Source organism: Neolamprologus multifasciatus, chromosome 11, assembly GCF_963576455.1.
Source record: "Neolamprologus multifasciatus chromosome 11, fNeoMul1.2, whole genome shotgun sequence".
Classification (NCBI taxonomy): domain Eukaryota; kingdom Metazoa; phylum Chordata; class Actinopteri; order Cichliformes; family Cichlidae; genus Neolamprologus; species Neolamprologus multifasciatus.
This window is the reverse complement of record NC_140449.1, coordinates 33,241,208-33,267,069: the sequence shown is the minus strand read 5'-3', so window position 1 is coordinate 33,267,069 and position 25,862 is coordinate 33,241,208. Positions and strand designations below refer to the sequence as shown.

At 40.2% G+C, this 25,862-nt stretch overlaps 1 protein-coding gene across 4 annotated transcripts in view; it reads left to right on the top strand.

Annotated features, from left to right (window-relative positions):
• Positions 1-25,862, top strand: part of ntrk1 (neurotrophic tyrosine kinase, receptor, type 1) — a 108,444-nt gene that overhangs the window by 49,154 nt on the left and 33,428 nt on the right. For all 4 annotated transcript variants that reach the window (XM_085178293.1, XM_085178292.1, XM_085178291.1 and 1 more), the window contains exons 2-8: positions 8,157-8,231; positions 10,278-10,349; positions 14,370-14,438; positions 15,958-16,106; positions 20,079-20,221; positions 20,809-20,950; positions 24,027-24,353. In XM_085178293.1, coding sequence (XP_085034419.1) covers positions 16,043-16,106; positions 20,079-20,221; positions 20,809-20,950; positions 24,027-24,353 — 676 coding nt within the window. In that variant the 5' untranslated portion in view covers positions 8,157-8,231; positions 10,278-10,349; positions 14,370-14,438; positions 15,958-16,042. The remainder of the gene's footprint in view (positions 1-8,156; positions 8,232-10,277; positions 10,350-14,369; positions 14,439-15,957; positions 16,107-20,078; positions 20,222-20,808; positions 20,951-24,026; positions 24,354-25,862) is intronic.

Genomic DNA, 25,862 nt, shown 5'->3' with positions numbered 1-25,862 from the left:
TGTCATTGCTAGCCAAATTTAGGTTCCTCTTGAGGTAAAATAAAGCTTCTGCTATCTGAGATGCATTCGAATGTCAGTAATTTAGACACTTTGGCTATTGGCAATCAATATTGGATCTGGAGCTGACAGTAACTGCCACAGAGTGATGGAAACTGATGTCTTCCAGCCAGTCTGTTTCAAGCGCACCCTCAAGATCTTCAGTGGATCTCCTCGCTCTACTTTTGGCAGTTTCAAAGTTTCTCTTTTTGCTGATGATATGTCAGGTTTGAGTGCAAAGTTTTCAGAATAATACAAATTTATCGCGTTACATAAACTATGTGATGATTTCTTGTTAGTTATATTTAGGGGAAGGAAAAAGAAGTTGTACAGGTTTAGGTGGAAATATGTACTTGATGTGTCATAGTTAAAAACACATACTAGACTATCCAAACCATGTGTAGAAAGTATTTCTTAATTTTTGTGGCTCTAATATAAATTCCATTCTTGAATGATTGTCTGACCTGCCCGTACCGCTAAGGTTGGCCTGACCGAGTGCGTCTTCCTTTAGTGGGCTTCAGTATGTTGGTAAAATATGAAATGGAAGATGGCTGATCTGCTCTTCACAACCAGACATGACGCTTTAAAACAAATCATCACCCAGCTGATTGACAGGCAGGCCCTGGGGAACAAAACTCACGAATAACTGAGACGAATTGAGACTTCTCAGTCTGCGACAGCATGTCTGCAGCAGATGACTGTTATTTAAAATTGGCTTTTTAAAACTTTGCTCTGAAAAAGAAGTGGAAAACTGACCACCTGTGATTCAAAGAAGGCTGCTGTATTATTATGCAACCCGCCATCAGCTCCAACATGGAAAACTAAATGTCACTCTCCGCACCGCCACGCTGTTCTCTCTTTGTTCCAGTTCCCGGATCTGAGCAATTAGCACCTGTTAAGGAACTAAATTTCTGAAACGCTATTTCGTTGGAGAAAGTCAATCCACTGCCACTTTCTACTTCTATTCACCCATACTCCCCTTCTTTTTTCCCCTGTACTCACACCAGGTGTTTCCTCGTATCTGCAGCTCAACATGCTTGGTAGGGCTCAGGTTGAGGCTTGACATTCTCTCTGAAATCAATAAGCGAGTGGGCTTCTGTTTAGCGTGGTGCTCTACATGCCAGCAAACAACACTTCGCTCTATTGGCGGTGCAAGGGAATACAGCCGATATGTGGAACAAACAAGGGGCCATTAACTGTGGAACACAGGCTGAAATTCATCATAAGCTGAGTTATAAATTCAATTTTGTGAATTGCCAGTCAGTGCCCCCACCCGGGAACAATAGATGATATACAACCCACTTGGCTCAATCCAATAAGTAAGGGCGATGGGCGATCCTGGGCCCACCTGCCCTGTAATCATATTATTGCTGTGTGGGTCAATCAGACATGAACAAAAAGGTTTGTGTGTTGCAGCTGACAAAGAGCGAACTGGGAAGTTGAAACAACGGCACACGCTGAAAGTGACCATCATTAATTAGAAATTAGCACAGGTATGTTTAAGACAGGTCCAGCCTTCTCTTTCTTTCGTTCTTATTCATTTTTCGATTGCATAACCTCCACTTTTGCTACAAAATGACACATTTTTCAAATCTGTGACTCATAAGCAGTAGCATAACCATAAATTATCGAGAGCTGACCTTTCTTTTTGGTGTTTGCTCATCTTTTGCCTTTGTGGGTCTTTTCGGGTTCTCCTGTTTCTTCCCACAATCCATCGATGCATGTTAGATTAGCTGGTGATTCCAGATTGACTTTTTCTGTGGATTTGACAGTTAGGGAAGGCTGGTGACCTGTCCAGGGTTATCAAAAGGTGACTGTAGTTACTGTGACGTCACCTATTGGTTTCTGACGTCCCGTTTTGAAGCCCTTTAGATGAGCATTTCCTTTCATTTTGAAACATAGTATCACCAAGATTTGCTAAGTAGACTCTGTTTTATTTAGAGTGACCGGAGATGAGTGACTGGGCCAAAAAAATTATCAGGAAAGTGTTTACCGGTGTGAAGTCAGACTTTTATTGGACCAAAGTTTTATTGTCGTTTCAGATAAAATGCACATTTAAGGCACTTTAATTTTTCCAACAGAGAAGCTAATCCAACCCCAACAAATAAATCCAACATCAAACCTTTATTAAGAAAACTGGAGTGGAGCAGAAACCAAATTGTGGAGTCTAGAAACCACCGTGCACCATCCATCTTTTATATCCCGTCTATGGCAGCAGTCGTCTTTTTTTCGCCACGGACCAGTTCAATGTTAGACAATATTTTCACAGACCGGCCTTTAGGTGTTGCAGATAAATACAACAAAATAAAATGATATGACCAAGACAAAACCTGTGGTATTTTTTAAAAATATAATAATAAATGAGAATTCACAGTGTAATTGTGTAACTTTATTAGCAGCGTCCTCCTGAGATGCACCAACAACGTTGAGAGTAACATCCTCCTCTCTGCCCCTTAATGCTCTCTGGTTGCTATGGTAATGCCTAGATATTTTTTTCAAAATAACTCACACAACTACAACACGGGAAAAGGTCCAGGGAAACTGAGTTAACGATAAAAACCCTGAAAACCATAAATTTCACACCCAAGCCTCAACTCTCACAGCCTGGTACCAAACGACTCACGGACCGGTACCAGTCCATGGCCCGGGGGTTGGGGACTGCTGGTCTATGTCACAGCTAAGGTCATTTCAGCAGAAACGTTAATTAAACAAAAATGTAAATGTTGTTTGATGTTTAGAGCAGTGATATCCGATATCCTTGCTCTCAGGGATTGCTTGTAGATATTCTGTCCTCTTAGCTTAAACTTTGGCTGTCGTCAGCGAGAGCATCCATCACAAGGACGGTGTATGCATGACAGAAAGTAAAGAAAAGCATTGTAGGTCCCCTTCAAGCAAACAGCATTCATCAGCTTTTGAATCATAAGTAGGATCTCACCTTCAGGGTCGTTCTACACATCCTCACATAGCCCTTTCAGCTCATGTCACAGGTTTTGTTGGAGGAAAATGGTTCGTTAGTTAGCACGAAGCTTATCTCAAAATATTGTTTCCCATTTTAGATAAAGGTTGTATTTGTGAATCTTTTTTTTAGCAGATTGGATTGAAATTTCAACAGCTGAAGTCTTCTGAATAATTTGCAGCTAATTAATCATTGCTAATGTTTTTAGTAATTGCATTAATCAAAAATACTCTTTTTTGGGGGGGGAAAGATCACTCTGATGATTTAGAATTCAAAAACTCACTAAAACTCATCAAATATGGTACACTAGGCATTAAGGGGTTATGATATTTGATTATCATTCAGTGGCATTGTTTCATAGGTACATAACCACTCAAATGTTTGATGAGAAAGGCCATGACTGACTGTCATCAATCCAACTAGTGATCATAGATATTTATTTTCTATTTAGATATACAACAGGTTTATCTAATGCAACTTCATCGTATCAAAATACTAATTGATCACTAAAAGAAAACATCATCCGGTTGCGTTAGCACAGCCTAAAAGTCCTGTGCTGATTAAGGAAGCAGTTTGGCCAGTCGAGCCTCTGGAGCTTTTTGTGGGTTTTATGAGAAATTACTTTCTTTTGAAATTTGTCAGAGTATTCCTGGTCTAAGAAATGAAGGCTATTCCATGTGGAAAATTGCCCCCAAAAAATGGAAGATTTCATAAAACAGTGTGTACTACTCTCATCAGAGAGCAGGGCAAACCGGCTCTAAACAGAATAGAAAGAGAAGTAAGAGGCCACAGTGCACCGCTGAGCAAGAGCACATCAGAGTCTGAGAAACAGATGCCTCATAGGTCTTCAACTGGCAGCTTCATTACTCTCAAAACATCAGTCGCAACAGTGAAGGGCCAACTCCAGGATATTGGCTTCTAGGCAGAGAAAGGTACATGTGAGATTAAAGACTGAAGAGAAAAGATAGAAATGATGATGATGGGGAAGGGTGTTATGGACAGATTCTAATGTTTAAAGATGTTCCCACTAATGACACAGAACGTGATATTTTGGGGGGTGTTGGTGGTGGTAAAGTGGGAGATTTGTACAGGATAAATCATCATTGTACAAGACCATGCAATATCTTATGGATGTTAATTGGTTTGAGCCAACAGGACAGTGGCACAAAGTACAGCTCCAAACTATGCAAGAGCTATTAAGAGAAGAAGCAGTCAGCTGGTATTGTCTTCAATGGGGTGTTCAGCACAGTAATCATATCTTGACTATGTGCTCATCAGACCAACTAAACCTATTATAGCCTCATCAGGAACCATGGGGTGAAAAATGGATCCAATGCACAAGTGGCAAAAACAGCAGTTATTCAAGTTGTCAAAAGCAAGTCAGTCCTCTTAGAGCTCAGCATTAAAAAGCATCAACGCCAGCAACCAATCGCAAGTCGTCCAAGAATGCACATTTTTCCTCGAGACCGGTGGTGTTTATGTGTCTAAGCAAAGGTTCTCTGGATCGTCTGCAAGTTGTGCAAAACGCTGCAGCGAGGCTTTTGACAAAATCCTCCAAGTATTATCTCAGTTACACTGGCTTCCTGTTAAATTTAGAGTCTATTTTAAGATCCTGGTCTTGACCTACAGAGCTGTGCACGGACTGGCACCAGCCTACATCTTTGATCTGCTACAGCCCGATGTCCCTAGCAGGTCTTTGAGGTCATCTGATCAGGGCTTACTTGCTTTAAAAAATACTAAGAGGAGGACTGAGGGTGACAGAGCTTTTGCCACTGTGGCCCCGAGACTGTGGAACTCTCTCCCCCAAACATTAAGAACTGTGGACTCAGTAGCTGTTTTTAAAAAACAACTCAAAACTCACCTTTTTAAAACTGCTTTTGGTTAATTTTTTGCTTGTTTTATTTTCTCTTTTTAAATCTTTTTTATGACTTGTAATCTTATGTGCAGCACTTTGTGATTCTGTCTTGAAATTTGCTATATAAATAAAAATTTATTTATTATTTACTTATTTATTTAGCCAGTTGGTCACTGACTGGCTTCCATGCTGGTGTGACTGGTGCCTGAAGTAAACCTCTGGCTTTGAATAACCAACATGGCGGGGGCCAAAATGCTAAAATTGAAACTTCGATATGCAGAGGTGAGGTGAGTTGAAGTTAACTCAGCAAACATCTGTATGGCTGTGACTGATCAAGACTTTAATAATGTTTAAAGTTGCTCATTTTGCTAAAAGCAATGTGGTTGTGTGTAGTTTACTGGTGTTATTGCTCTCAGTATTCTGTTGCTGTTATTTTTCATAGTGACAGTTTGTTTTTTACATTTCTGCATATTGTTTCATCTACGTACGATAGAAGTGCATTAATACTGCAGAGAACCCATCTTTAAATCTTTAAATCTTTCTTATTATTTGTAACAAAAAGCTTGTGCTTGTTTGAACATTCCCTTTCTATTTTTCATATTCTTCTCTATTGTGCTTGCCTCAAGGCAGTCTCCAGAAAAGGGCATTATTTTTTATATTTTCTATTGATTCTGGTCATTTGGTTCATTTTACACTTTCTGAAGGATACTATAATGCATTCAACAAAGGGCTAAAAACACTCACATAAATAAAATCCTTCAATTTTTGTATCTAGACATCTTTTTAAAAGCCCATTAAGTAAGTGTCCTCCTGAGCAAAATGAGCAACATTTATATGGAGCCTAGCAGGGACTGGAGAGTTGGAGAAGGGCACAGAATGAGGTGGACAGATCTCCAGTGAGATCCTTGGAAGGTCTAAATGGGCCATCTATTCAGATATCTCCTGAAAAGAGCTGGCTGTCCTTCCATTGAGTGCTGCATCGATCTGCGGCTCACTAGTTATTCTGAGTAGGCTCTGTCTGGAAAAGTGGAAAGTGACTCATTGAGAAGAATTTCCCGTTCGCCTGGCACATCTTAGGGCATTATTTTTTCCCCCACACAAGTGGCACATTCAGCTCTTATTAGGCTTTGCCATTTGTGCGTCCCTGGACTTCTTGCCAGGGTTTGTCATCTGCTCTTAGTCTGTTTTGTGGGTGTTCAAGTTCCAGGGTTGCATGTCCCAAACTGTTGTTACTGATAACCTTCATTAAAAAAAACCTTAATTATATTACACTGGACCTTTGTGCACATCTGAAACAACCTATTTTAGCTCGCTTTCCACTCCGATTAAGACAACTTTATTTTCTGTGCTCAAAGTCAGAGTGCGCACCTGAGGTGACCATACTAAGAATATCTGCTCTCACTGAAAGTTTGAGCTTTTGGTTGATATGAGCTGATCTCATCACTTGAAATTTAGTTTGATCTTTGTAACAGCATACATATGAGAGAACATTAAAGTATAATTGTTGCCTTTTAACTAAGAAGCTGGCATTTGTATAAAGTTGACGTACTGCAGGTCAGTTTGTTAAGAGTGCAGAAAAAGTGTTTTAACTTTTGCTCATGTGAGACTTCCAATCTTTTGACAGGATAGTATATAGGGCTGCCACAAACGATTATTTTTGCAATTAGTCGACTAATCCGATCATCATCCATTGGACAAACATACAGCTTATTGCACCAGCAGCATCTGCTCTTATATAACTATCATTAGCTTACAGCTGGAAGTGTTTAAGGTATGTGCTAACTAAAAATAAAGACAAGATGATAGTTTATTAAATTTTAATGAAATTTGCAGATTGTTTCGGTGAAGTTTAATAAACTCCTTGCTATCTAAAATATAACAGGACACCGGAGTAAATTCTCGAGCATCTCACACTTCTGATAATCAGCTGTCTGCTTGACATTTATTCAGCTGTGTAAAAAACTATAACTTTAATCTCAGCCAAACCGATTTACTCAGGAACAAATAAAATACTAAAAAAAGGCCAAACAATAACATTTTTAAGTTATCTAAGTGACTTATATATATTTAACCTGAGTAGCGAAAGACAGCGGTGGGTTTGAAAACGATCTTCCGGGAGTCCGGTGTTCTCACGGCTCTAGTGAGCCTAGCCCCCGGCTAGCTATCGAGCAGTGGCTAACAGACGTCTCCGAAAACGTCGGAGCGCTTTTGAAAATATGTGGTGTCTTGATAAACTGAGCAGATATTTGAGGTTTACACAGCTACATTCTCGCCTGAAAATATGTTAAACTTTTATTTTGTGACCTAGAAAGAATAATAAGAGTAATATTAAAACTAACTAGCTGCCGCCATTGTTGGAAACTGAGCTGGGCTGCGCTATGAATTCTGGGACAGAACTACTTCTTCTTCGGGGTTTAACGGCAGCTGGCATCCTGTTCATGCAGTGCTGCCATCTTCTGTTTCAGTCCGTTATTACACTCTTAAATCCTACTACTTATTCCTGCGTCTTTTGGGATCTTATAAAGCTTCAAACGACGTGTCGACTTTTAAATCAGTCGTCGACGATTTTGATAGTCGACGTAATCGTGACTAGTCGACTAATCGTGGCAGCCCTAATAGTATATTTTCATATCTGTTTAAGATAACTCTCATGTGAGGTAGATCTGATACATGTCTGACACACTGACCCGAGTGAAGAACCACTGGGATGAAACTGGTTTCCATGATGCTGTTCACATCACATCAAGTAGCTGCCATTGCTCTTCAAAAGGCCATATTTACAAAGGTGGCTGGGATCGTCTTCCTCAGTGTCATGACGCTGACTTCAGTGGCTTCCAGGTTTATTTCTGGACAACGTTTCGTGTGACGTTTTTATTGTTCAGTTGCTGCAATCTTATATTGACTACGCATAAAATAATTGTTAACAATCAGAGGATAAAATCAAATCTGAAATATAAATCCTGCTTTAGCTTCTTTTTGTTTAATTTAGAAACTTTATGTCTTTTCATCGTATTTCTTGAGGGTTTGGGTACAAAGCACCTGTTTTTTAAATGTAGTTATTTCTCCTTGTTGCTGTTATTCCTGCATCTTTCCACTGTTGGAATTCCCTCAAAGAAAACGACTTCTTTTCTGGTCTGAATCAAGTTCAATCAATCCTTTTATTAGTCTTTTTTTCTTGTGCATATTTCCTATTCAGTATGAGCTTACAGTATATGAATGTCTACATAACAAAAGACTGAAGGTCACAACACAATACCTTCATCTAACTCTCTCTCCATCACTTTCTGTCCTCCTTTCTTTATTAACTAGTTACATAGAAAACCAAGCCGGCCTGGAGAACATAACAGAAGTCGACCTTATCTTCTACAGAGAGCTGAAAAACCTGTAAGTCATTCTTTTCTCTCAACTTAATTTGAGTTTGTCAACCTATACAACTGACTGTATATACAATACAATACCTATACAATCTGTCCTCTTAATCATTGTTGTGTGTGTCAGGTTTTCTATTCTCACACTATACTTCAGTCAGAAAACTGATGTTTGAAATGATTTTCCTGCAGCAGGAGAATAGAGGTAGACTGGAGTCTAGGCTCTGAGCACATTACTTCCCACAGATATGATTATCTGCTCAAAGCCTACAGGTGAATGCTTAGGCAGAGGAGGGGTTGAACCAAAAGGGAGTGATGAAGGGCAGCAACACTCACATATCAGAGGGATAGATGGGACATTTTTAGTTTAAATAGACCCACAAAAGCAGGATTGGTTTATTACCCCTGAAGAAAGTGAGGCATGTGCCTGAACTAGTTTGCAGGATTTGCTCCATTTAGTGTTTACTCTATTACGAGATAAACAGAAAGCTCAAAGCTCAGATAAAACAGTCAAAGCTTATTTTTTGGGAACAAAATTAGGCTCCGGCCTCAAGAGTATGTTCGCATACTTCCCAGACTGTGTATCTGAAAGTGAAACGATCTTCTTACTTCTGAGTTTGTGCAGAAATAGACAAACGTTGAGGTTGCGTGGTGATTAGGGATGGGTATCGTTTAGGTTTTATCCGATACCGGTGCCAAACCGGTACTTTTGAAACGGTGCCGGTGCTTAAACGGTGCTCAAACCGGTGCTTAAAGAATGGAAAACACAAAATTGGTCCAAAAACCTCTCATGTTCAGCTGTTTTTTTTGTAAAAAGATAACAATGTTAGCCTTTTCTGCAGCTATGGGGCATATATGGTATCACTCTTGGCTGGAAGCAGTGCTTAAACAATGGAAAAAAACACAAACTTTGTCCAAAAACCTCTCATGTTTAACTGTTTTCCACTTTTTCTTTGGTCATTTTAGCCTTTTTGGCCAGGGTGAAGGGAGTATCTGCCATCAAACAAGAAGACAGCCGCATGTAGCTATGATGATGTTTGCTAGTTCACCTTACATGCATTACTGTAATAACGTGGTTAGCCTACTCAACGTAAATTACAAACGAACAAAATTAAGCTACTCACGCAGAGAAGAACGGCTGCTGCTGCATCATCATCCTCATCATTTCTGCTACACTAGCAGGGCTCCGGGTCCGATAACAGGCACCACACCCGCAGTAGATGTGCTCGGTGTGAGGTCTTGCAGCAAGCTATTAAATACGGCGCATTTCTCGGCTTTTAAAAAAAACAGGTGTTTCATCAGATTCGAGGTGTTACCTCCTTTGCACAGTATCACAGTATCATCTTAAAGCACTTGTTGCAGGCTGCTGAGTTTGAATCTTTTGCTGTGAAGTACAGCCAGACTTTTGACCGCTTCGCCTTGGGCATTTTAATCTGTAGCTCTAAAAGAACGTACGTACCTGGACCCGCCTACTATCCTCGGAAACGTAAAATGATTGGCTAGAATCTAAAGTGTGTCACAGCTCAGGAAAAAAAAAGCACCGAAATAAAGCACCGAAATGTGCGCTGCTTTTCGGTCTGGTTACTACCATTTATGTCAGAACTGGTGCCATCATGGCACCAGATACCGGTACCCATCCCTAGTGGTGATGCAGTGGTTAGCAAGAAGGTCATAGGTTTGAACTCGCTGGCTGACTGAGACCTCTATGAGGATTTCTGCATGCCTGCATGGGTGCTCTCCTGATACTCAAAGGACTATGATGTTGCATGCAAGACATGTTTGCTAGTTTAACTGGTGATTCTAAATTGGCTGCAGGCGTGAATGTGATGGGCCGCTCCACCTCTCAGCAAATGATAGTTGGGATCGGCTCCAGCGCCACCATGCCACTCTAAATTGAATAAATGGTTAAGAATGAAAAAAAGTCAGATACACTGTGTTCAAAATGATTAAACGACAAAGATTAAAGTTGTTTTCTTTCCAACAAAGAAAAACTTCATTATATTCCGAGTGTTTTTTTGCTTCTTGATTTTTCCTGTTCATTGTGCTTTATCGTCCTCTCCAGCACGGTCACATTCTGCAAGCTGAGGTTCATCTCTGCCTACGCCTTCCAAAACAACCTCAAGCTTCAGTATGTGTAAGTGTCCTTGTTGATACCGAAGGATTGTGTTCCCCGTGTCGTGTTTTGACCTGTGGGCCGGTCATCCTGTTTGTCGCTGTCAGTCAGCCGGCTCTTTAATATTGCACATGTCACATGAGAGACAGACAGCTGCGTCCTCCAATCTGGAAAATCATTTTGGAAGCACATTAAACCATGAATGACTTTTTTTTTTTACATTTTATTAGATACATATTAGTTTATACTTTCATGGCTGATTATATTATACGGCACTTTTAATTCAGTTGTCTGCCTGTGCAAAACACAATTAATATATAGCTTCAGTTTTCCATATTATGTGGATTTATGATCATTGATTAGCAAGAAATTAAATATCACATGGATCAATAGTGAAAATGGTTCATAGAGTCAGTTATTACTGATAAAATATCTGCAATTGTAAAATTTGATCCAATTAGAACCACCAAAAAGCTAATTAGCAAGAAGCCTCGTTGTTAATTACAGCCTCTACATTGAGTTGCATGAAATTATTTTTTCAGTCTTTATTTTTCCAAACATTGTAGCTTCACGGTCCATTCCCAGCAATAAATAATACCAGGAAGCCTTATCGACCGAAACCATCAAATCTGTCTATTCATCAGCGTTGTTTATCTGAAAGACAGCCGGGTTTGGAGGACCATAGATGGAGGGGTGGTGGTGGTGGTGAGGCAGGCAGGGTGAGCTCAAGAAATTGGAGAAGACATCCACCAGTCACCTTTTACTCGCTCACTTTGGCGGATTATCGACAACTGATGCATAATAAATACACTCCACTAAGGGTCCATTATCACTTAATCAATATTTCACTGTGGAGGGAGAGGGCGGCTGGGTTTGGGTGGAGTGTGGGGCTTTCTGTGTGACAGATGTGTTTCTGAGATTAAGGCTGACTGATTGCAGCCAAACTGAGCACTGAGCAGGGAAGCTCAGTCAACTCCAACCCCTCGTTTCTCTCTTCCTGCTCTCATTGTTGTACGAACAGCAAAAATGCATTTTGTGACAAATGTTGATATAAACTGCAAAAAGAGAAAAAGAGAAACGAGCTGCTGTTCGGGCCTCTGCTCTGCCCCTGTGGACCGGGGGAAGAATCGAGTTTGGTAATGGATAAGCCCCAATGGCTAACCCATCTGACATGAACTTTTGGGGGCAAGGAAAACAAATAATTGAACCCTTGGTCCTGTCAGAGTGATTATGTATTGGTTTCCATTTGGACACTCCCCAGTGTGGCTTTCTGTCATCTTCAGAGGGAGGTTTATTTACAGGCTGATTCCTGGGAAGTCTGAGGATCATTTGTGGTGATATTCAAGTGGCCTGAGAGGATTGACTAAAGGATGTGTAGCATTCGATTACAGTGTTATTATTGTAAGTCGGCATATACAGTATGATTTGATTCATCGCCATATTTGAAATGTTTTGAAATCTTAACAAGGAAACAGAATAAGGAGTGTGTCTGGGTGGGTAGGTAAAATGAAAAAGACTCCCGTTCTTACATTGAAATTTGAGATAAATTGTAGTGGTAATAGGATAAATTGTATTGTATAAATTGTAGTGATAATAGTAGATATTGATGATGCTGTAGACGGCTAACACCAATGTGATGTCTACGAAAGATGTTCATGATGATATTGCTGATGTACTGAAGTTAAATTGGCCTTCTTATACTTTTATTTTACATCAAATGTGTTCTGTTGAAATTATTTATGCTCATTAAGACAGCGGCCAGAGTTTTAAAAAGTGTGATCAGATTTTGTACACATAAGGCTTTAGACTGCTCTGAATACTTGATTTGACACTGTTGTGTTTGTTCTTGGCTCTGTCTGATGTCAGTAAGAGCAGATATTCTAAATATAGTAATCTCAGCCACACAGCAGGGGTGCAGCCAGTCAGAAAGTTAGCTTAAAGGGAGGATAGCACCAAGGGAATAGGACAGGCTTGTTAAAGACAGCTATCGAATGGAAAGGCTGCACTGGATGAAAAAAGGAAGGATCAGAGCAAAATATGTCCCATTTAAAAAGAGAGATTATGTCATTGTAATCTTTATTTTCTTAATCATCTTAATTTAGCATGTTAACAATATTAGCATGTTCACTGTTGCTAAGGCTGGTAGGGATGCAAGTAATTTTGTGTTTGTTTAAAACAAATTGTAACCTGTTAAAACCTTCTCAAAACACAGTTGACCTTCTAAATGATCAGAAACGCAGAAATGATGACATTTAAAGGAGCATAAATGTCTGCTCCAGATTTAGCAGCAGTTCATCTAGATGTTTAAGAGATGTGAGACATACAAGTAGGGCTGCCACGATTAGTCGACTAGTCACGATTATGTCGACTATCAAAATCGTCGACAACTGATTTAATAGTCCACGTGTCGTTTGAAGTTTTGTAAGATCCCAAAAGATGCAGGAATAAGTAGTAGGATTTAAGAGTGTAATAACGGACTGAAACAGAAGATGGCAGCACTGCATGTACAAGGATGCCAGCTGCCGTTAAACCCCGAAGAAGAAGCTGTCCCAGAATTCATAGCGCGGCCTAGCTCAGTTTCCAACAATGATGGCAGGTAGTTAGTTTTAATATTACTCTTATTATTCTTTCTGGGTTACAAAATAAACTTTTAACATATTTTTAGGCGAGAATGTAACTGTGTAAACTTCAAATATCTGCTCAGTTTATCAAGACACCACATATTTTCAAAAGCACTCTGACGTTTTCGGAGACGTCTGTTACCCACTAGCTCGATAGCTAGCCGGGAGCGAGGCTCACTAGCGCCGTGAGAACACCGGACTCCCGGCTTCAAACCCACCGCGTCTTTCGCTACTCAGGTTAAACATGATATATAAGTCACTTAGATAACTTAAAATGTTATTGTTTGGCTTTTTCAGTAGTTTATTTATTCCTGAGTAAATCGGTTTGGCTGAGATTAAAGTTATAGTTTTTACACAGCTGAATAAACGTCAAGCAGACAACTGATTATCAGAAGTGTGAGAATTTACTCCGGTGTCCTGTTATATTTTAGATAGCAAGGAGTTTATTAAACTTCACCGAAACAATCTGTAAATTTCATTAAAATTTAATAAACTCTCATCTTGTCTTTATTTTTAGTTAGCACACACCTTAAACACTTAAAGCTATAAGCTAATGATAGTTATATAAGAGCAGATGCTGCTGGTGCAGTAAGCTGTACGTTTCACGTCCAATGGATGATGATCTGATTAGTCAACTAATCACAAAAATAATCGGTGACTAGTCGACTATCAAAATAATCGTTTGTGGCAGCCCTACATACAAGTTAAGATAAAGAAAGAGTCTGTGACTCATTCTCATTCGCTGCCTTTGCTACAGCCATTTGGCCAGTAAAAACCCAGATGTCTCGGCGGTTTTCATAGACATTTTTCAGACGTTTCTTCGATACATGTGAAACTTTTTTTCTCGATATGTATTTCTTCAGCGTATTTGACTCCAAAGAATTACTGCTGGGCCCCGTCCCTCACCCCAGAAGTGTTTGCGAACTGAACTAATCACCTAATGTACTGAACTCTAAGCAAACACTGAGAGATGTGCCGGGGGTGCTTGTGAATGTGGCTTCTCGGCTGGTGTGAAATACGTGCCAAGGTAATTGATCAGGACCCATTTGGATGCATTAACGTTTTCCACTGAGTGTAATTCAAGGCAGGTACACATTGTTCTGAAAGCGAGCAATCAAATCACAGCGTGACTCAACTGCAGAACAGGACCAGATTACTACAAAGAAAAATAACATATTTACTTGAATCTTTCCTGTATTTCGACTCGTAATAGCTTTGTTTTGGTTTGTTTTTGGAACCGCGCTTCTTCACAAAGCAGCATTTGAACAGACAGCATAATAAGACAACTATTGTCTGTCTGTGCTGCTGGAAAGGTAAAATCCAGACACAGCAAAGATGTCACATGTAAAAGCTTAAGGTGCAACAAAGGAGAATTAAGAAGTGTTCACAATGTCACCTGTCTTCTCTTTTTGTTTGACAGAAACTTGGCATCAAACTCTCTGGAGCACATCAGCTGGAAGGTGTTTCATTTTCTGCCTCTGCTTAACCTGTGAGTCTGTTTAGAATTTGGAGTAAGAATTCTCTCTGTCATCTAAACCATTTTAAATTTGTGTTAGCTAGCGTGGTGATAAAAATGTAATAATTTTCAAAGGTCCAACTTGGGTAAGCATCTGTTCTGCAGCAGCAGACCACATGAAAAAATATGGCCATTAGTGCCAACACATGACAGAGCTTTGTGGTTACCCTCATAGTTGACCTCAGCTCTCCATCCACACATTGTGCATACAGTCAGTTGGTCACATTACCTTCACAGAATTGCTCTACAAGCTTTAAGTTACCCAAGTTGAATTTTCTGGATAAAAATAGAGTGCATTTGGAAGAAAACTTGACTGCACCAGGCGCAAGAACCTGCAGCTGGATGGCTTTGAAAGTGTGACAATTGCAGAGACAGAGAAGGAGAGCGCAATCTTTGGAGTTTTGATTACACTTTGCACCAGAAACTCATATTTCAGAAGTCAGAATGTGTGTTTTATCCAGCCTTCGTATATCTGTTTTCTACTGACTGAGTGCTGGAGCTGATGCAGGGGCTGTTCTACGCTGGTTCCTCTTCAAAACCAGCCTGCAATTGGAAACATTTTTCTGTTACAGAAAGCAAAAAACGGCTTTTTGCTGGAAAGTCAGTGGAACTGGTTCAGGAAGAAAGAGTTGATTCTGTTCACCTGGACATAGAGTTTTCAGTGGGTTAAACGTCTCATAACTAATCCAAGTGACTTCTTCACATCATGTTTGCATCAATTAGTTTAAATTCATTTAGTTTCTAGACTAGATATTCTTATTTCACTTAGTTTTTATAATTTGAAAATAGTTTTAGTTTCAGTGTTAGTTTTAGCCCTTTAAATTATTATTTCTTATTTTTGGAGGGCATACAGGTGTAAAATGAGTTCATTTATGGATTTCACCCACTTTACTTAAAGTTGGGCTGCAAGTGAGCTGGTCACTCCTGAACTAGCAACTGCCCAGTATAATATGGTCATGTGACCAGCCTTTCAGGCCACAGTGACCTCATGGCCCAGTGCTGTTCCTGCTGTTTCTGTTTCTGGTGAGAACTTTGGTCAGTTATACTTTTGCTGTTAGCTTTTTCTAGCCCAAGGACAGAGGTGTTATTCAGCATGAAACTAAACTAACCTGGGAAACAGTCTTTGTGCCTCATCTATAACTACACGTCCTTAATTGTTGATTCAATTCAGAGGTGAACATATTGTAAAGTTAACTGCTTCTTTTCTAAGTTGACTGTCGTATTCTTTCAGCATGTAGTTTGTAAGGTTCCTGCAAGTATAGAAGCTTGTCTGTACGAATGATTATTTTCTAATAAAAGATAATTCTTCAAGGATTTATATCAATTATTTTATACATTCCTTGTCATGCACTTGTATTAGAAGCTTTCAAATGAAACACTTTGAGGGTATTTGTATATAACAGTGAGTTAAAACTGTTTGCATGAGGACAGAACGTGTTTTTGATTCATGTCTAATAATTTCAAGTCGTTGTTTATTGGTTTCTCTTTTCAGCGTTTTGAGAGACAACCCTCTCATTTGCTCGTGTGAGCTCTACTGGCTGAAGCAGTGGCAAGAACGCGGTGACCTGGATAACCAAATGTTGTCTTGCTTGTCTGATGGCGAGAAAATATCCCTTTTCAATTTGATGATAGAAAACTGCAGTGAGTATGCGTTTCATTGTTTCTTGTTGAGAAAGCTGTAAAAGGTTTGACACCAGTCAGTCAACAGGTTTTATGACATTACCAGTAGTTTATTGGCACATGCTACACGTGTGCTGGTTGCACACGTGAGATCTGGTTGTGTTTGTTTTTCTAAAAAAACATAATGTTCTCACCTCATTAGGGCTGCCACGATTAGTCGACTATTAAAATTGTCGACGACTAATTTAATAGTCGACGCGTCGTTTGAAGCTTTGTCCCAAAAGACGCAGGAATAAGTAGTAGGATTTAAGAGTGTAATAACAGACTGAAACAGAAGATGGCAGCACTGCATGTACAAGGATGCCAGCTGCCGTTAAACCCTGAAGAAGAAGAAGCTCTGTCCCAGAATTCATAGCGCAGCCCAGCTCAGTTTCCCACAATGGCAGCAGCTAGTTAGTTTTAATATTACTCTTATTATTCTTTCTGGGTCACAAAATAAACATTTAACATATTTTCAGGCGAGAATGTAGCTGTGTAAACCTCAAATATCTGCTCAGTTTATCAAGACACCACATATTTTCAAAAGCGCTCCAACGTTTTCGGAGACGTCTGTTACCCACTAGCTCGATAGCTAGCCGGGGGCTAGGCTCACCAGAGCCCGTGAGAACACCGGACTCCCGGCAAATCGTTTTCAAACCCACCGCTGTCTTTCGCTACTCAGGTTAAACGTGATATATAAGTCACTTAGATAACTTAAAAATGTTATTGTTTGGCTTTTTTCAGTATTTTATTTGTTCCTGAGTAAATCGGTTTGGCTGAGATTAAAGTTATAGTTTTTACACAGCTGAATAAACGTCAAGCAGACAGCTGATCAGAAGTGTGAGATGCTCGAGAATTTACTCCGGTGTCCTGTTATATTTTAGATAGCAAGGAGTTTATTAAACTTCACTGAAACAATCTGCAAATGTCATTAAAATTTAATAAACTATCATCTTGTCTTTATTTTTAGTTAGCACATACCTTAAACACTTAAAGCTGTAAGCTAATGATAGTTATATAAGAGCAGATGCTGCTGGTGCAATAAGCTGTAGGTTTTATGTCCAATGGATGATGATCTGATTAGTCACTAATCGCAAAAATAATCGGTGACTAGTCGACTATTAAAATAATCGTTTGTGGCAGCCCTACACCTCATGCGCAGTTAAACCCTGTTCGTCAAAGCGAACCTCAGGCTTCAGATTGTTCTAAATGTTCGATTTTCAATATTTTTCTCCGTCCTTCTGCCTGAGCTCACACGACTCAGCACTGATTTCCTTGTATGCTCTGGCTCTGCCATAGATTTTAAATAAAAGATGGACTTAGCCACAGTGACGTCACCCAGTGGCTTCTAAACTCTGCATTTTGAAGCATCCACTTATCACAAGTCACCATAATTGCACAAGAGGATGAAGTTATATAGACTTTATGAGCACATTGCACAGCTACACAGTCCTGCTAAGTAACAGTAACTATTAACACTTCTTTCAATAAAGCTGAAACACAAGCTTAAAAAATCAGACTCGCTGCCATAAAAACAAGGAGATGCTTGCATGTATTTATGTTTTATATCCTTTTTAAAAAGCTACTTTTATTCCTTCCCAGTTGGGAGGTTGGGACTCTTAATCCTAATCTTATTGGATAGTCTATACATCACTATTAGCAGTCACTATTCATTGGTAATTACATAAATAAGTAGAGCATAAAAAACTGTATAGTTGCCTGTGAGAATCAAAGCGCTCAGGCTGATAAAGGTAAGCCTCTACTTAGTCAAATGGGTCAGTTATTAAAAATGTAGACTTAAATAACTGTTTGTGGTTTGCCTAAAAATCTTTATTAGTGCTGTGATTTGGGGTTTCTAACTATGGGAGTCTGTAGTGATCGTCTAGATCAGATGTCCCCAATCCCAGTCCACGAGGGCCGGTGTCCCTGCAGGTTTTAGATCTCACTCTTGGGCTACGTCTACACGTACACGGGTATTTTTGAAAACTGAGATTTTCCGTTGTCGTTTTAAAAAATAATCCCGTCCAAACGTAAAGGCAGAAATGAAGGAAAACGCTGCTAGGAACATGCCAAAGCAACAGGTGGCGCTATATTCCTAACCATGCAGAAATGTTGGCCAATCAGAAGTCTAGAAGCCTCGGTGGGAAAAAGTAAACAAAGCTGGGGCATAGAAGCAGAACCGAGTCGTATGTGTGGAGGGACAGTAACTGTGTGTGTATATGTAAGCATTTAAACACTGCAGAGAGAACAATTAACAGTAACAGTATTGTAGAAATTCATTTCACCAAAACAATAACGTGGCGCACAGTGTGACGTCAAATAAATGCGCACATCTTTGACGCTGTGTTTTCTCCTTTTTCTTGTCCACACATAAATGCAAAAACTGAGTTTTCAAAAATATCCACCCTGGCCGGAGTTTTTAAAATCTCCGTTTTCAGTGACCAAAAACGCCGTTTACGTGTGGACAAAAGGTGCGAACGCATAGAAAAATCTGCGTTTTCAAAAATACCCGGGTACGTGTGGACGTAGCCTGGGTCAACACACCTGAATCAAACGATTAGCTCATTACCAGGCCTCTGGAGAACTGCAAAACATGTTGAGAAGGTAATTTATCCATTTAAATCAGCTGTGATGGTTCAGGGACACGTCTAAAAGCTGCAGGGACACCAGCCCTCGTGGACTGGGATTGGGGAACCCTGGTCTAGATTTTGGAGCCAGTCTCAAGTGGCCACTCGAGGAACTGCACTTCTTGGCACTTGAGCCCCAAATTTAGCTTCTTGTGCTGTGTGTGAGATGAGGAGGAAGCCAGTCGAGGAGCAGCCAGTCAGAAGAAATTGGACCAGTCGAGATGTGCTGTATGTGAGAGCCAACACAGTCAGATCACACATAAAACAGTCTTTAACTGCACGCTTACTAGTAAAAGTGTACTGTCTCATTGTGCCAGTATAATAGGGTAGCCTTTTAGAGCGAGTAAGAAAACTAATCCAGTATTTCTGAGAAGTGAGAATGTTTCTTAGAGAGCGTCTCTCCCGTGGACTACATTTGAGAAAGGTCAACTCTTCTCCAACCTGATTCTTCAGAAATTCTCCACAATTCATGTGTGAAAATGACACAAGATAAAAAGCATGTTTTAAATATGTGAATAACGCGAGGCTCGAGTGGAGCCCCTTAAAAGTTGCAGAGCTGGAAATGCGCAGCCTGTAACACGACTTATGGATTTTTCTTTTGGGCAGAAGTTGAAAATGTAAGAACTCGTTTCATTTGTATTTGTTAAACCACATGTGGTGGAGATTTATTTTGTAAAGTTCATCAGATCGGGGGGGTTGGGGCTCAAGAGTTGGCAGTTCGTCTCGTAACCGGAAGGTTGCCGGTTCGAGCCCCGGCTCGGACAGTCTCAGTCGTTGTGTCCTTGAGCAAGACACTTCACCTACCGCCTACTGGTGTTGTCCAGAGGGGCCGATGGCGCAATATGGCAGCCTCGCCTCTGTCAGTCTGCCCCAGGGCAGCTGTGGCTACAACCGTAGCTGCCTCCACCAGTGTGTGAATGTGAGAGTGAATGAATAGTGGAATTGTACAGTGCTTTGAGGGCCCCGAAAAGCGCTGTACAATTTTTTAATCATGTTTTGTAAGCAGTATTTGAAATAATGCATCTACTTCAAATTGTCTTGGAAAAATAATATGTTTTTGTTCCTATTCAGGATATAAAAGGCTGCAAAAAAGCAGGTACACCAAAATGTGGGGAAGAAATTGGCTCAACATTGTTGCTCTAATCACATACAGCAGGAACTTCTTGTTGCCAGGAAACATATGAGAGATTTTGTCCCTGTGCTATTTTTCTAAAGAGCTTTGAAAAAAAAAAAAGGAGGAGTTCAACTCTATACTTAGTTGCACCATCACAACAGCAACCTGTGTTTATTGCTATGTACTCTCACGCTGCCTGTCCTGCACTCTCAGGCCTGCCTGAGGTGAAGATTACCGCCTCGCAGGATAAGATTCTGGAAGGAGGCAACCTTACATTCGTATGTGAGGTGGAAGGAAGTCCCACTCTCACCGTGAGATGGCAGACCGAGGCCCTCCACTCTCACTTTTTTACCAAGGTAGCTGAGAATTTTCAGCATGTGCTCAACAAATACAAAATTTGTTTTTCTTTCTGTCATAGTTCTCTCTTCATATGATCCCCGATGGACTGGATGATGCTCAGATCAGAGCTCTGTGTTATGAAAATTTACTTTCTATTAGTTTTTTTATTAAATTTAAAAAGAAATTTTTAAATTTAGTCTCTCTCCCCAACCAATCACAGCAGATGGCCCCGCCCCTCCCTGAGCCTGGTTCTGCCGGAGGTTTCTTCCTGTTAAAAGGGAGTTTTTCCTTCCCACTGTTGCCAAAGTGTTTGCTCATAGGGGGTCATCTGATTGTTGGGTTTTTCTCTGTACGGTCTACCTTGAGGTAATTGCTGTATCATTGTAGTCAGGGTTTTTACATTGTGGTGCCATTTCTGATCGGCTGTAAAGCTCTTTAGATCAGCTACATTGAGCCTAAAGTGACATAAATCACCTTCAAATGCGGCTCTCTAACCTATTGATCCGTACTAGAGTAAATTGGGTCTCATTTCATCGTTGTAACACGTATACCTCCAAGCGATGTATTTGTAGTTAAACACCTTGTCTGTGTGTGCCGGCGGTAGCTGCAGGAGAGCGGAGACTCTACGCTGGAGCTGGTCCTTTACCTCACCAACGTTTCCTCCAAGGACAACCTACACAACCTGACTTGCGAGGCCGAGAACCAAGCTGGGCCAGGGGAGAGGATGGTGCAATTGGACATTGAGTGTAAGTGCCTGCAAAATAAAACGGAGCTCTTGAAAGCTCACAGGCTCAATACAAATCGTCGGGCTTAATGGAGGTTAGGGCGAGAGCACACTGGGGCCATTTTTTAGTGCAGGCAGGGTGGACAGCCAGAGAAAGGGAAAAACACACTGCACTGATTTCTTCTAAATGCCCCTTCTACAAATACGAGTATGTACCCACCATGCTTCTAATGGAGCTCTCTGTCACCTGCCACTCACTCTGCCGACTGGTGAGAAGTGTTAAAATAGTATAAGTGAAGTGCAGCGGGTATGGCTTGCTTTTTAATGCAGGGATACAATGAGAGGACAAAAGAACGTGAACTCACCTCACCTTGCTCTTAAAGAACTCCTTCACCTCATGTACTTTTAAATTACACTTGCAGCTTGACCCTGGAGGTTTACTGTTGTTTTCTCCTTTCGGATGCATTAGTGCATCTGGAAGTCGAACAATGAGGAATGACAGCACCCAGCGGTCCCACTGAAGACAGTCAGATGCATTAGTGATACATTACTGACAATACTACCCAAACAATATCATATATCACCAACTCAGTGACACTCATTAGAAAATAAAGCCAAAAAGAGCAGGGGCGCCAATCAGCTGAGGCCAAATGCACAAGCATCAAGGGACAGATAATGAGCATCAGGAAAATGGGGCTGATAACCCGTGCTAAGATCTGATTTGAGCCTGTGCTAATGGACTTTTCCCTCCTACACCGGAAAACCGCTTCATCCGCAGTGATTGGCAGTCTGTAAATGCGTTAGTGCAGCTAATCTATCAACATCGGCCCCCCTGGTGGACGGACACTCGTTAACCGCTAGCCCTTTAATTATTCTTAATTACCTCCCAGAACAGTGGGTGTTTACTGCTGAGTGGCTCTCTGTGCCATTGATTCATGGTACTCGTGTGGCTTCTCTTTCATATAAAAGAGCTTTTCTAAATTATGCTTTTATTTTTTTAACTTTAAGTCTGAAAAGGTGAAAGCAAATCATCATTTTTGTCCCAAAAGATGGTGTTTTGCCTGCAAAGCATCCAGTTAGCACCGACTCTACCTGGACTGGGGCCAGAAATCATTTATTGTGTTTGCCATGTTTCACAATGTTCATTGTCTAATTCTGCAATGAAGTCTGAGAACTGGCAGGCTCATTAAACATAATTCTAGCCTTCCTTTTCACCCCGCAGTGAAATTGCTTGTGTAAGATTAGCAGAGGTCGCTAATGGATGATTAGTTAAATGTGATAAATAGCACTAATTTTCACTCGGTGTAACAGACTTTAGCGAGCACTCGGTAAAGAGACGAATGCCTCGGTATCTCCTTAGCGCAGCACTTTCTGGGGTCGGGTCACGGGTTAAGAGCAGCAGAATGACTCGTGCACATCAGGGGTCTCTGCAGTCCAGAGTTCGATCTAAACAAGGCCATTTCCTGTAACTTCACGTCCAGAAGAGCTTCCAGGTAGCATTTGTGGTCAGGGGCACGACAACGACCAGGATTTCATTATTCATAGCAGGTCAGCGCAGGTTTGCAGTGCAGATGGAGAGCATTGATTGTTGGAAACTCAGAGTACTGACCTGCTTTGTTATGTGTGAGTAAAATGCACATTCAGCATAAAATCAGGGCTGAGCATATATAATTATTATTTGACTGTAAGTGTATCTATGTGTATTTCGTGGGAGAACTTTTTTAGTATGGGCAAAGTTGCAAGCATAGACTGTATACAAAAGATGGACATGACCACAGGTCGAGTGTCTTGTTATTTTTTTAAGTCAGGGTTTGATAAGTTTGATATGTTGATTGCAATAATAAGACTTGAAACAAATGATTGAGACCTTAAACATGTCAGTAAAATGTTAATTTGGGTCATAATTTAAGTGAGCTGTAGACTACAAAATCTGACTTCCTGACTTTCCCGATGAGGTAATTTCATTGGTTAATCTTTCTCTGATTGTTTTGCCTATGACAGAGTGTTTTTGTCATGGTCCAGTATTCTGAGTTTCTTGATGTTTTTGTTATTCCTTTCAGTCTAGTTTCATTTCATGCCTAGGTTACAGTTTTAATTCATGATTTATCAAGCTCCCCATTGGTCTCATCCCTGTGTGAAGTTTTCTGCGTTAAGTCTTCGTGTGTTTATCTGTCCTGTTTCATGTCCAAGTTTTCTTTGTTTGTCTAGTTCGAGTCATGTCTGGGTCTCGTTATGTTTCCCGTTTTATTTTGAAGGATCCTTGTGTTTTTTTGTTTATTGTATTTAGCTTCACGTCCCCTGTCCTGTCATTATGTTAATTGTTGTCAGCTGTTTTCCCCATGTGATTCCGCTTCCCCTGATCATTCCTTATGTGTACTTAATCCGTGTGTTTCTGCTCAGTCGGGGTCAGATCGTCTGTTATCCTCACCTCATCTTTTCATAGTTTCCGTTATTGTGTCACTGTTTCATAGCCTGCCTAGTTACTCTGTGTTCATAGTTTCTTCATAGTTCTTTCACAGAGTGTCATCGTCTTTTTAGTTTACACAGTGTTCTTGGTCTCCTTAGTTTTGCCAGTTTCAGTGTTCTCTAGTGTTTTTGTCATGCCATCAGCCACAATAAAGGCTCGCTTTATTTTTGGAAACCTAGTTCTGTCTCCACCGTGTCTGCTTCTGGGTCTACCTCTTCTTCACACCGGCGCACCCCACCGTGACAGTTTTAAGTCAGACGCAAAACCACAGAGTCTTTATAGGTGTATTATATTATATTATGACTATGTTGTATATATATATATATATATAAGTGCTTAGCTGAAAGACTGGAAACGGGTGGAACCAACCAGTCAGATGCAGTAGAACTGAGCTAAACTGTCTGCACTACACAAACATGAGAATTGAGTCAATATTCTCATTGAACTCTTGCCAAAGATTTATTTCCCAGACTACCTTTTTTACTTTCTCAGTTGAATTCTTCCGTCTAAAAATACATTAAATCAAATCACCAGGACACCATAGACAGTTTGCAGCTCATCTTTTCTTTAGAAAGTCATTTATGTCTGTGCTCTGCTACTTCACAACTCAAAACTCTGTGTCTCCTCGCAGTTCCAGTCAGAATAATCTTCCTGAATAATGCTGTGCCGCAGCACCACTGGTGTTTTCCGTTTGCCGTGGACGGCAATCCCGAACCGAACATCACCTGGCTTTACAACGGCACGAAATTAAACGAGACCAGATACATATACACGCAGCCCATCGTAGATTCAGGCGATGGATCGGAGAAGCACGGATGTCTCTTCCTTGACAAGCCAACGCACGTCAACAATGGCAACTACACTCTGATTGTGGAGAACAAACTGGGAAGAGATGAGGCCACCGCACATGGGTACTTCATGGACAACCCCTTTGACAATTCTGATGGGATAATTCCATGTGAGTTCCTGTTTTGCTACTCTAAACTAAACTACTCACTGATTACTAATTATCTCCTAGAGTCATGTCTCACTTGGCGCCATCTTGAAACATCTTGAAAGCCAAACAATTTTGAGGCCTTATCCAAATGAGCTGGGACATAAAACCTGGATGTGTAGAATTATATGTTTTATTAATGATAAATGCCACTTTAAAAGTTTGCTGATATTATACCCAAATTGTAAAAGGTTCTAATTCTGCTTTAATATCTTTGTAATCGCTTAAATGTTATTAATTCAAGTCATTAGAAGTTGTTCATCATCCTGTAATATCAACTATAGCTGCTGGAATCACATTAAATTAATTACCTACCAGAGATGAAAGAATTTGCAGACATCTTAATCATCACGTGTAGAATAAATATCTTTATTTCATCTCCAGGTTTTCTTTGCATTATAAGTCACTTTAAAAATCAATCAAGTGAACAGCGTATGTGCCCGTGCACTGCAGTGCAAACCACTGATTACCAGCCTGATTCCTAGATAGGGAACCAAGATGACCACCATCATCTAGAGAGGAGGCATCTACTCTTTCCTGGTGCCAACCTGCCACATATGCAGCTTTGTGTCTTTGGTTTAAGTTTGAAGGAAGAAGAAGGGCATGCCTTTTATTTTGAGCAGTTATGTTATTTATGGAGGTAACCTGCTATCATTTAATTTATTGTTTTGGCCTTGGCCTACCCTGACATTAATTTAAACTCCTGCTTTTGTGGCTCTGTGATCAATAAATACAACATATATTATCTTTAACAAGTGGTTCTTGTGGCTGCTGAGGGCAAGGGAGATGGATGCCTTTTATATTGTGTCTTGGCTGCCCGTTGATGGGGTGTAACAACAAGGTTGGAGGAAAGTCCACTGGCAGCCATACTGGAAAAGCCTTCAGTCAGTTATTTGGACGGTTGGTCGCTGGGACATAGAAAACTGTATAGAATCACCACAAACTACACATGGAAGCCCCAGGAAGTTTACATGTGCAAAGATCTACATCTGCCTACGTCTTTACTATGATTATCAGCATCGGCTGCACAGATCACAGTTTAGCGACAGGCACGAGGCCGGTGGCATTTCATACGCTGAATGTGAGACATCGAATCCAAATGGAGAACGCAACATTGCATTCACAGGAGGGTGATGAAAATATATAATATATAAGAAATAATAATAGAAATAATATTTAGGAAAATCAAAAGAACTGGAAGAAAAGTTTTGTTCAAATTGTCCTGTTCAGTCTTTATCTATATATATCTATCTATATCTATATAGATAGATATATATATCTATGTATATATATATAGATATATATGTGTATATATATATCTATATATATATATACACATATATATCTATATATATATATATAAATATATATATCTATATATATCTATATATATACATATACGTGTATATATATATATATATATATATGTATATATACATATATGTGTGTGTATATATATATATATATATATAT